Source organism: Balaenoptera musculus, chromosome 9 (assembly GCF_009873245.2).
Source record: "Balaenoptera musculus isolate JJ_BM4_2016_0621 chromosome 9, mBalMus1.pri.v3, whole genome shotgun sequence".
Classification (NCBI taxonomy): Eukaryota; Metazoa; Chordata; class Mammalia; order Artiodactyla; family Balaenopteridae; genus Balaenoptera; species Balaenoptera musculus.
In genome coordinates this window covers 91,299,510-91,311,512 of record NC_045793.1, presented here as the reverse complement: position 1 = coordinate 91,311,512, position 12,003 = coordinate 91,299,510, and the positions used below count along the sequence as shown (strand labels likewise).

Below are 12,003 nucleotides of genomic sequence, written 5' to 3'. Positions count from 1 at the left end.
ACAGATGTACTTATTGTTCACACACTTGAACCTGTTCAACAAGATTACTGCAATAAATGAAAACAACAATTTTCAAAGATGAAACCTAGATCATATTATATATTTTCAGGTACTACTTGTTAGACTTTATCTATGCTAAATTATTTCTTTTTAATGAGAAAGTCTGAACTCAGTAATATTCATTATTTTTTCCAGAAAGTGTGTTCCCGAAAGGTAGTTCATGACGGACTCTCAGCTACCCAAGAAAGAAAACTAGAAATAGTACCCAAGGACCACTCATGTACATGCCAAGGCTATGAACACTGTAAGATAGACTGAATTCTAAAAAATTGAATTAAAAAAAAGAAAAAAAAAGGAGGGGAGAAAAAGCGTCTTGCAGGCCTTAAAAAAGAAAAAGAGAAACAACAACCAAAACAACCCTCTTTGAAACACATACCTACAAACTCTACAGATCCACTGGGTCTCTTCAATATGTAAGTCAAGAAACTCTTCTAGTGTTGAGAGTTCTCCTGAACTGTCACTATAAAAGTACATACTCCTAATTCCTATTTAGGGGAATATCCCAGAATAGCTCACTAAAACAGAAATGTCTTACAAGTACGGATTCAAGACATCCATTCATAAAAGTGACTAGAAGGTATCCCCCCCTTCACAGAGCAGCTAAAATATCACACCAACTTATGATAATTCCACTCTGTAATTCTCATGGTGGTGGAGCTGTTTCCCTTCCCTCACTGCCAACACTGTTCTTTGACTATCTTTATTTACTGTAAAGGGTTCATTTCTGTCTTTCAAGTTAAGGAAACTACTTTTAAACTGAAGTCATGAGGGGTGGTACAAGTTTTTGACCCCCTGAGGCCTAGGTTCCTGATTTCCTCCTGAAACCTAAAGTGTGACAATGGAGGAATCAACTACCTGATTGAACTGGGGCTTCTTGCTCAATAGTAACCACTCCTCAATGAATATTCGGGCCCAGCAATCTCTCAGCATTCAAACAGGTTATGTCCCAACACCTTTAAGATCTCCAAATTCCCAAAGAAGACTCCAGCATATAACCTCCTCTACTTCATCATCATTTATAAAATGAGGACACTCACATCTCAGGTTTTCGGGAACATCAGAGAAAAATGCACATTAAATGGGGACAAAGCCAAGATGAAAAGTGGGCAGCAAGCCAAGATCACTCATCACCTGTTCACTGTCTTCAACAGCGACCTCAAAGCAATACAATTCAAAGTCATACCTCAGCAAACCTACACACTTCTATAGATCACGTATCTTTGGAGTAGCTCAGCAGCAGTGATAATCACAAATGTCAGATCCTCAAATTTCAAGGGTCCACTGTAATTTCCCCATCATACCAACAAACCAGGCGTGAATAGTGGCCAGCATAATTTGCTGAGCTCACATGGATATTTCAAAAGTAACATCTTTTGAAAAGCCACACAGCAAGGTTTTCATAAGGTGGTCAAAGGCTCATCTTTATCCACAAAGGCAGTTTAGTTTGAAAATTTGTAAATGAGTCTCTATGATAACCAAAAATAGCCCCAAGTTAGGTTGGTTTTAAGTAATACCTCACAAGCAATAATAAGAGAACACTGAAAACTCCTAATGTACAAAAACTTGACATACTTTTTATCAGTTCAAGGTAGGTGGAAAAGCTAGCTAAACATGAAAATTAATCTGAATCTCAGTGAGCTTCCTAAAAACTTAATTTTGTTTACCAAGCTCCATGTGCTCATCACAAGAGTTGTATCCAGGTGAGGATGGCAAATTTTCATTACACTGCAGCAACTCCAATGAGTCATTCATTCCTGAAGCTCTCTTGTCCATTACTAGCAGGAGTTTCTGTACTGCATTAGGCACCTGGTTTGTCTTCACTTCCCACACCATGTTATGGTGCTCCGACTTAAAAATAATATAAGAGAAAAACGTCAAGTCATGTGATTTGGAAATAATGTAAGTATCAAATCAATCAGAGACATCACAATGTTGTATCTTTAATCACACATTGCTATCTGTATCCCCCTCAAAACCTTTAGACATGGATGACTGAAGGTCTATTCTATTTTGCACATTTTTTGGAAGATTCTATTTTAATTTCTCTAGTATTTATCAACTGTGTTCATTATTTTGTTTTCTCATCTTCTGAAAGTGAACAAGTTTAACAAAGCTAAAATTACAGTCTCTAACAAATATTTTAAAAAGAGTTTCTTGGGACTTCCCCGGCAGTCCAGTGGTTAAGACTCTGGGCTTTCCACTGCAGTGGTCGTGGGTTCGATCCCTGGCCAGGGAACTAAAATCCCTCATGCTGCGTGGCAGGGCCAAAAGAAAACACAAAAAACAAAACAGACAAAAAAATAAAATAGAAAAGAGTTTCTTAAAATGGCCATATACTATATACTTCTTATAAAAATAAAAATGTTTTCTTAATGAGAATTTGGGACCTAACCATACTAAAAAGATACCTGACCTTCTGAATCGGCTACAATTTTTACAAAGATGAATAATATAAAATGTGGTTATACCTTTTACACTCTTGCCTTTGGACGATGATCAAATTAGTTATTTAACATGGGTGACAGAAGCAGCAAGATTTCCTGATTTCTCAGGCTCTACTCCAAATCTCATTTTTAAAAAGTTCTAATGAGTTAATATGAAATACATATATAGTTTTTTTTTCTCAAAATAAAACAGAATATACTGCTGTTAAAAGTCACCAAAAGTCGGGAACTCCCTGGCAGTCGAGTGGTTTGGACATGGCGCTAACTACTACCGGGGTTAGCCGAGGCCCGAGTTCGATCCCTGGTCAGAGAACTAAGATCCCGTGGTGTGACCAAAAAAAAAAAAAAAGTACCGTAGAAGTCAGGTACCCTAGCCCAGGCTGATCAAAAAATGCAGTGAAAAGACATTTATACCAGAGCTTTCTAAGCCATGTCATAATCACCGACAAACACTGACAGATTTTTTTCTACGAAGGCATTTCCCCATGAACTTTTAAATTATGAAATGTTATCCTGACTATAAAATATATGACCACTGTGGAAAAAAAATGAAAAAAGCTTTTCTTAAAAAAAAAAAGGAATATAATAATTATCTCTCTTTTAAAAATTTTATTTATTTATTATTTATTTATTTATTTATTTATGGCTGCATTGGGTCTTCGTTGCTGAGCGTGGGCTTTCTCTAGTTGCAGCGAGCGGGCTTCTCATTGTGGTGGCTTCTCTTGTTGCGGAGCACAGGCTCTAGGCACGCAGGCTTCGGTAGTTGTGGCACACGGACTTAGCTGCTCTGTGGCATGTGGGATCTTCCCGGACCAGGGCTCGAACCTGTGTCCCCTGCATTGGCAGGCAGATTCTTAACCACTGCACCAGCAGGGAAGCCCCTGTAATAATTATTTCTAACCCCACCAACCCGAGTTAGATACTATGACATTTTGATGTATTATCTTACAATCCAATCTCTTTTTCATGCACAGACCTATGTTTTACCTAAATAAAATCATTTATTTTTCTTCATACTTCATACTATATATATTAATAGTTGAGACCTTTTCCTTAACATAAGTTCATAAGCATTTTCCTATGTCACTAATTTTTTCAAAGATCTATTTTAAATAGTTAAATAATATATATCATCAGGATGTACCAAAATTTATTTATCCCTCCTATTGCTAAACGTGTTCCCAGGTTTCCCAATCTTCTAAATAACAGTGAATTTACATTCTTTTTTTTTTAAGTATTTGCTTATATTTGGTTATTTCTTTAGATTCCCAGAGACAGATTAGTAGTTGGATGGCAATTAAACATCTTCTTAAGGCTTTTGACACATACAGCCAAACTGCCCACTGCCTTACTTTATTTCTAATATTTTATTTCAGATGCTTTCTGCCTGTACTCCTCAAATATTACCCATTTCTTGGGCACTTAGAGCCTTACACGATACCGACTGTGAGATGTAGTACGGAGTAGTGAAAAGGGCACTGGGGTAGGTGGAAGGAAACATAGGTTTGATACCAGCTTAATCACTTACTAAATCTATGACCTAAAGTGACTGAGCTTCAATATCTCCATCTGAAAACAGGGCTAATGACTCCCGCTCTTTTCTTCCTGGAGCAGTTGTGAGGATGAAATGAAACAAAGTGAGTAAAAAAAAAAATGTAAAATGACTTAAAAAAAAAAAGTTTTTTATCCCTAGACTGACATAGGGCAATATTATGCATACTATGGGCACTTTATGTTCTAAACAGAACAGTTATTGAAAACAGTTAACAACAGGAGACCAGACAACTAGCTATTCAGCTTCGGTAATTTCCTCCCTGGGAAATCTGACAAGTTATCCAACACATCTCAATAAAAGGTCACAGACCATACCACTACCTTAAGCAAATAACAGTTTATCTAAAAGATGTCTGAAGCATTCCCAACAAATGAACACTTTTCCAGTAGGAACAAGCTATTATGTAGTGATTAATCACACTCTTATGATATAGTTACAGCAAATCTGCTAGGGTATAACAAATAATTTCCTACAAAACTGGTGGCTACAGGAGCTGTGGTAACACAAATCGACTTCTCAAGCGCAAGTCGCCAAATCCTGATGCTGAGCCTCCACCTTCTCATTGCAAAAGCCAAGCAAACTTAGCTTGATCTGAGATTCTCGACCCTGGTGGCACACAGAACCACGCCTGCTTCAAACCAGTGAGGCCCAGGCCCCACCTTCCTTCCGAAGCATGTGGTTTATTTGGTCTGGGGTACAACCCTGGTGCACTGGTTTTTACTTGTTTTCTTTCAAAAGAACCCCTGGTGCGTTGTGAGAACCAGCAGGCTAAAAATGATTGCCACATTCCTTTTTATCTAAATATATGTGAGTGTGTATATATATATTCATTTATTTAATACATATTATGTACAAGGCACTATACTAGATGCATTGATGAACAGTTGATCATGAATCTCAAGGAATCTTCACTTAAGTGGAAAGATATAAGCAAATGACCATAGTTCTACAGAGCCACAGCTTGGCTATAAACAGGTAAAAAGAAAGGATGGGAGGCTCCCAATGAGAGAAACTCACATGAGCAAACTCACAGAGTTAGCAAAGTACTGGATGAAATCAGAAGAACACAGAAGCCAGGAGGCAGGATGGCCTGTGTGTCTCCTGGTCATCCATCAATACTAAGGCTGGAAAGGTAGACTGGGATGAGAATCTTCAATCCTAATTTAGGAAAACTGGTTAGTTGGTTTGTTTTTTGTAGACAAGGATAAGGACTTTGAAATTAGACTACTGAGTTTATATTTGCTACTTGCCAGCTATGTGCCCTGGACAATTTATTTAAAATCTTTATGACTTGTTTGTAATATGTAAATAATAAAAGCATCTGTATAGGTTGTTGTAAAGACTCAGTGAACTCATAAATGTCAAAAGCTTACAATAGTGCCTAACAGAGCAAACTCTCAATGTAGACTGGCCAGTATTATTATTAGCAACTAGCAGACAATGGGAACCACTGCATACTTTTGAACAGAGGTCTAACATGATCAGAACCACACTTTAAACATTTTTTTGAGTCTACTTAAAAAACCATACTGAAACACGACATGAGTATGCAGGAACATCTAAAAAATATTTAAGGGAGAGTGTATTAAGAGTAGAGTATATTCACATTCCCAATTTCTGTCTATGCCACTCGCTCCCAGCCTCCTTTGAGAGTCCTTATGAGGGACTTCCCTGGTGGTCCAGTGGTTAAGATTCTGAGCTTCCACTGCAGGGGGTCCGGGTTCAATTCCTGGTCGGGAAGATCCCGCATGCCCTGCGGTGTGGCCAGAAAGTCCTCATGAAAGAAACGGTAATTGGTAGTATCAGTGCAGACTCCTTGTTTAGTAATGCCCCAAACGTGAGAGGAGCTAGTTATTCTGTGTAAGTTCTTGGAACAGCCAATATTAAGTTTAGATAGCAGATTTTAACTCTTTCCACAGAAAACTTTTCAACATCTTAAGTACAGAGAACACAATTTATCCTGACTTAATGACTCAAACTCCAAATGAACATCTGTACATGCCTCATATACAGATGTGATCAGCATAAGTCAGCCCAAGTTGCAATCTTAAACTTGAAAAATTTCTCACTTTTCCCCTTTATTATGAAATTCAGAGTTGCGCTATACATATATACCTCTTCTCAGAGCTCTCCTTACGGTAGGAAGCAGAGCTGCAGTTAGTTTGTGGTGTCCTCCCCTCCCTCTGCAGGGCCCTTTGGTTTCTCATTCTTCCCAGCTAGGTTTGCTCTCCCCCTCAGCAGGTCCCGGGTGCCCAGTCACCATTCACTCTGCACTCATATCTCCTTGCAACTTCTAGCATTTCTTCAGCACTCTGTCTTAGAAATCTACCAACATCCCATCACAATACTCTTTAAATGAAGTTGGAAAAAACCATTTTAGTTTCAAAGCAAATAACAAAAGGGACCAAATAAATATTTGTTGAACTTGAGTTCTGTGTGTTTTCACCTCTCATTGCTCAAGGCTATCAAAAGTTTGGTCTTGAGATAGTGGAGGTTTTCCTTCTGTAAACCTCCTGTACAGTAAACGGGAGCCTAGACTTCAAGTCAACAGACTTGAAATTCACCTGCTAGCCAGGTAACCTGGGACAGGTCGCTTAATCTCAAGGTACCTCTACTTATCTCACATGGCTGTTGTGAGAATTAAATAAAATACATGAAACCAAAATTCAAGCCCATACACAAACGTAAGTTTTTTGTCTCTCACTTTTCTGTCAAACTATAGTATTTGGGGGAAACAAGGCCTCTGATACCGTAAAAGAACACCAGAAGAGTCCGTACTCAAAAATAACTCCCCACATACATTACACCAATTAGATATTCATTATGATAAACAAGCCTCTCTTTCAAATTTCTCCTGGTAGAGCTAACGCTATTGTTCATTCATGCTTTTGTATACCACTTTGGTATTACAGGATTGGACATAGCTCATCTTGTGTTTTAGTTAACTCTGGACACGTCAACTCTTCACTAGATCTGTGAATTCTCAAAAAGGAAGAGTAAAATTCTCCAGCAGTTGTACTTTGAAATGTCATGTTCAATATTACAAATTTGTATTTTATTGGGTGGGGATGAGAAGGCCCTACTGCATTTGTTTTGCAAACTTTCAGAAGTAAATAGCCACAAAATCTTAGGAAGAGGAGAGGAAGAGATGCCTAAAAACAGCCAAGTCTCACTGAATGAAAAAGAAGGAAATTAGGTTTTACTAAATGCCTACTATGTGCCAAGCATTTCCACATACTTCATCTAATTTTGTATAAACTTCAAAATAGCTCTGAACAAAGTATTATTCTGGATGAGGAAGGACTTCCCTGGAGGTCCAGTGGTTAAGATTCTGCACTCCCACTGCAGGGGGCACGGGTTTGATCCCTGGGTCAGGGAACTACGATCCCGCATGCCGTGCAGCACAGCCAAGAAAAAATATATACATCATAATAATACTCTGGATGAGAAAAACAGGGCTCTAATGACTGAATGGGACCAATTTCTCTTCAAAAAAAAAAAAAAAAAAAGAAACTGAGAAAAGGGATAGACCAACATAAGTTAGACATTCTAACTTCAACTATTTTCAAGTGCCAATTCTTCCCTGACTCCTTATCTTTCCATCCTCATTATGGACATCAAGGAAAGGATCTTCTACATGCCCTCCCCTAATCCTGAAGAACTTCTATAACAAGCTCAAACTGTTTGTGGGGAGAACGTGAAGAGACAGTAATCTGCAATTACTTTATAACTCTAACATGAGGAATTGAAGTGGTATTTAAAATGGATTACATAATTCCAAGCTAAAATAAGCCTCCATAACAAACTATATTAAACATAACTTTCTACACCAAAAGCAGTTGAAGGCCTTAATGTAGTTCTTTTAGAATATTTTCAATGAAACTTCAAACAAAAGATTTTAGAGAAATGTTTCTACAACTCTAGTTTGCCACAGTGCTGAGGTAAAAAAAAAAAAAAAAAAAATCCACACTCCAACAGTGGGTGGTATTCTTTCCATAAAATATATTACTGTAGAATATCACTTACCATCTATATGACTCTGAACAGTTTAACTTCTATGCCTCAGTTTTCTTCTTCCTAAATGGGACCAGCACCTGTCTACCTTTCATAGTTATTGGAAGTATATAAGACACTATACATCACACACCCTAACCTGGTTCCAAAGCATTCTCCTACCTATCAGTTGCCCAGTGCCAAATACATCTATATAAGCTCTTATTAATTTTGTGCTGACTTGACACAAAATACTGAAATTGATGAAGATAACAGAAACCCCTAATACACCACTACAAGCTATCCACAAACCTGTTAAAGAGTACTGTCAATTCACATAGTACTTAAGATGAGTCACTGTATGAAAAAACCTTGAAATCATATATGAAAGAATTCATATATGAAATTTATTTTCCCAAACTTGATTGTAACCGTAAAAAATTTCCCATTATGTATAACAACTTGTGGAAAAAGCTTTTCTAAACTACTAACAATAACTTCTAAAAATTCAATCAACTATATTAGAGAAGAAAATTATTTTTCTATTCTGTCTATAGAAAATGACAGTGTAAACTATGATATGAAATACAAAAGTAAATGCAGATCAAAATATGAAGGTATATGACTATTATTGATGGGTCAGGCATAAACAAGAATATACAAGAATATCATTGTTAATAAAGAATATCATTTTCCTGAATTTTGTGATATACAAAGGTATTTGTCAGCTTAATAAAATTAATTTGTTGTGATTTATTTTCTCATTCTAGATAAATGTTCACCTTCATACTCAAAACATAATACATGTAAAATACCTGGTATTGTCTCATTAACATGGTAGTAACATCATAATTTATGGCAAAAAAAAGTACTAATATTTTCATTTCAAACAGAAATACAGCAGACCAGCTAGCAATTCTCCCTCAAGGGCCTTCAAGGTCTAGCAGTTTATTCATTCATAAAGCCCGTTTGCCTTCATCACGGAGCATTTGGATAGTGAGGAAAACGTCCAAAGAAATTAAAATACAGTGGAGGAGACAACTCTTAAAGCGACAGTACCATGTTTGAAGTCTGAGAAGCAGGCACTGTGAAACATGGGAAATTGTGGGAAATCCCGGGAGAAGCTAACTTTTAAAATAACGTATGCAGTAGAAGTTTGAGAAGTGAACAAGGGGGAAGAGTTTTCCAGGCTGAAAAAGGTAATGGGGCTTATGAAACTAAATAAAATGGAAACTAGAAAGTGAAATCAAAATTTCATTCTATAAATAATATATTAAGTTCGAATAAACAAAAACTATTGTTTTAAAGTACTTCGCTATAAAGTGGCTAAATGGCTTCCTCAAAAGTATAAAGTAGCTCAAAAACTTAATGAGTGTATTTAATTCTTTTGAATATAATTCAAACTTTATTAAAACTTTGTCAACAATTACCTGCTCAGCAAGAACTAAGTAGTTTACTCATGGAAACTCAACAGTTGACCCTAACACTCCCGTTAGCAAGCTAAAGCAGAAAATATCAAAAACAGTAACAAAAAGCAAAGACTGAAAGAACTAGAAGTACATCACAAATGTAGATGATTATCAGTAGTTAAACAATAGAAAAGTATTTACAAATGTTAAAATTATTTTAATTCTCAAAAGGTAACTTTAATTTCAAAACCACTGCTGGAAATCACCTGTTATTGCTAGTTAGAGGGAAATAAATCTAAAGCGCTTAGTCGAAATTGTTGGGAGGACTCCACAACTCCCTTTTACCCTCCTCCCTTCTTAGCATCACTGGCTCCCAGAGCTAAAGAGTCTTTGAGTATCTCCCTGCAGTCAGAGCTCCTTTTACAAAAATTTCTTGCTGAAAACTCCTGAAGAACGAACTCTACATGGTGTAGAACGCACCGCGGAGAGTGAAATCCCCTAGACAGCGTGCAGCGTTAGAAGCAGCTACAAAAACCGGGCCCCGACTGTCGATTTCGCCTGGATTTTTTGTTTTGTTTTAATCTGCCTGGGGCAGCAGTATAGGTTGGACGGCGGAGACTGGAATCGCCTGCCAAGCCTCGCTCTCGGTCACACAGAGGCAGTGCCTCCCGGTTCACGCCAAGTCCATCCCCCACCCTCTTTCGCCATTCATCGCGTTCCCCTCCCCTCCCCCCATCATGTGACCGCAGCCTGGACTCCAGGCTTGTTTTTCCCCTCAGCTCAGCCCCACCGCGCAGGCGCCAAGGAGCCCATTCATTCGAACTGCGTAACAATGAGCCCCAGGGCCCAGCGGCTCCGCGAGCTTCCCAGCTCGGCCCGAGCCCCTCTCGGCCCCTAAAGAGGCGGCGCCTCACTGCAGTCCCCCACCCGCGGCCGGCCGCCCACCCCGGGCCAACCTCCGACCCTCCGCCCACTCGCAAGGAGTTGAAGTCAAACTTTCCGGGGCAGCCCCGGCGCCGCGTCGGCCCCCTTCCCCCGCCCAGGCCCGCCCCATCTCCGCACCCGGCTCGGCCACCCACCACGCCACCCCCGGAGCGCCGTCCTCGCCTACGCCTCCCAGCCCCCGCCCCGAGACGCCCACGGGCCGCGCCGCCGCGAAGCCCAGCTGAGCTTGCGGGAAGCGCCGGTCCGGCGGGTTCGCCTCGGGCAGATATCGGACGGTTAACTGCCCCCGCCGTGAGGAAGAGGAGCGTCGACCCGAGCTCGCCCGGCTGCCCGATACCCTCGGGATCCTGCCCCTCCCTTCCCCACCCCCACCCCTTCCCGAACAGAAAGACAACAAACCCGCCGCGAAGTGCGGGCAGCCCCGGCGCGGGCCGCCCTGCCCGCGACAACACCACCAGCAACTCGTGTACCCCTCTCCGACTGACGCCGGCTTCCCCGGCGCACGTTAATGCTCCCGCCGCCACTCTTAGTCCTCAACCGAAACTTTCCTACTTACCAAACCCGTCGCCATTACCAAGTCTTTCAAGCTTCGTCTTCCCCCTCCCCTCAAACCCCCGGAGGTTGAGCCTCCTCCTAGCTCCTTCGCCCTCTTATTGGTCTGTGGAACTGCCATTCGATCCTTTCCCTTTCCCATTGGGTGATACCGTGGTCCGTCTCGGGGGGCGGGCTTGTATTGACTTTTGTGTTGTGTTTAGTGGAGAAGACGGCGTGTCAATCACTAGGGTGAGCGCTTCGGATTGGATTGCTGCCGAGACTGCCAGGACCCGAGCCAAACTTTGCCCGCGAAATGGATTGTGGGTTAGTAGTCTCGGCCTATCTGCGTTCCTCTCGGGAACTGCACGTCGGAGGAACCGGTTGGACTACATATCCCAGAAGTGCGTGCACAGTGTAGTCTTGATAGTAAACAAGAGTCATAGGGACACGTGTATTAGCTCGTTTGTTTTGGTGTCTGGGACAAAAGGGAGGGGGCGGAGGAAGTGAGTGTTTTAGAGCTTCGGCCTCTTCTCTTCCTCTGCTAGCACTTGAGAGCCGCCCCAAACCTCTCGCAGCACCCATTCCGGGCCATAAACAGCCAGAGTCGCTCGCTGCTCAAAGTTTGGCAGGAGGCCAAGGTATTGTTTTAGTGCGAGGGGAAGGAGATGACTGCACAAGCGGAAGCAACGCTGCCTCGTGGGGGACCCAGTCACCCACAAATCACGGCCCCAGGCATAGTGGGGATAATAAAGGTGGTGCTGGGCTCCAGTGGGAAGACTTATTAGCATTCTTTTATCCTGAGCCTGGCCTCGCCCCTCCCGGGACAGCAGCTTGAGATTTCTCTGCCAACTCTGTTCAGTTCACCCGAGATTTTTTGAATGCCGGCTACGTGCCAGGCACCGAGAGGCTTGGGGATGAACTGTGAGAGAGAAGCTCGGGGTCTGGAGAATTTACAAAGCTCGGGGCGGGAGGGGCGAGGGGCGATTACCATTGACTTTGGAATTAAGGGAAGTCAAAGCGATGTTTTCCATATTGACCAGATTGCTCGTTGTTTAAGGTAATA

At 41.0% G+C, this 12,003-nt stretch overlaps 1 protein-coding gene across 3 annotated transcripts in view; it reads right to left on the bottom strand.

Annotated features, from left to right (window-relative positions):
• The window catches only part of HBP1 (HMG-box transcription factor 1), a 30,676-nt gene extending 19,670 nt beyond the window's left edge, over nucleotides 1-11,006 (bottom strand). Inside the window, exons 1-2 of one of the 3 annotated variants that reach the window (XM_036862986.1) lie at nucleotides 10,963-11,006; nucleotides 1,725-1,908 (exon numbers count right to left, since the gene is read on the bottom strand). In XM_036862986.1, the coding sequence (XP_036718881.1) occupies nucleotides 1,725-1,908; nucleotides 10,963-10,977 (199 nt within the window). In that variant the 5' untranslated portion in view covers nucleotides 10,978-11,006. Of the gene's footprint in view, nucleotides 1-1,724; nucleotides 1,909-4,032; nucleotides 4,053-10,805; nucleotides 10,915-10,962 lie in introns of those variants that run through there. The other 2 variants (XM_036862989.1, XM_036862988.1) reach the window with 2 other exon arrangements.
• Nucleotides 11,007-12,003: the final 997 nt, after the last annotated feature.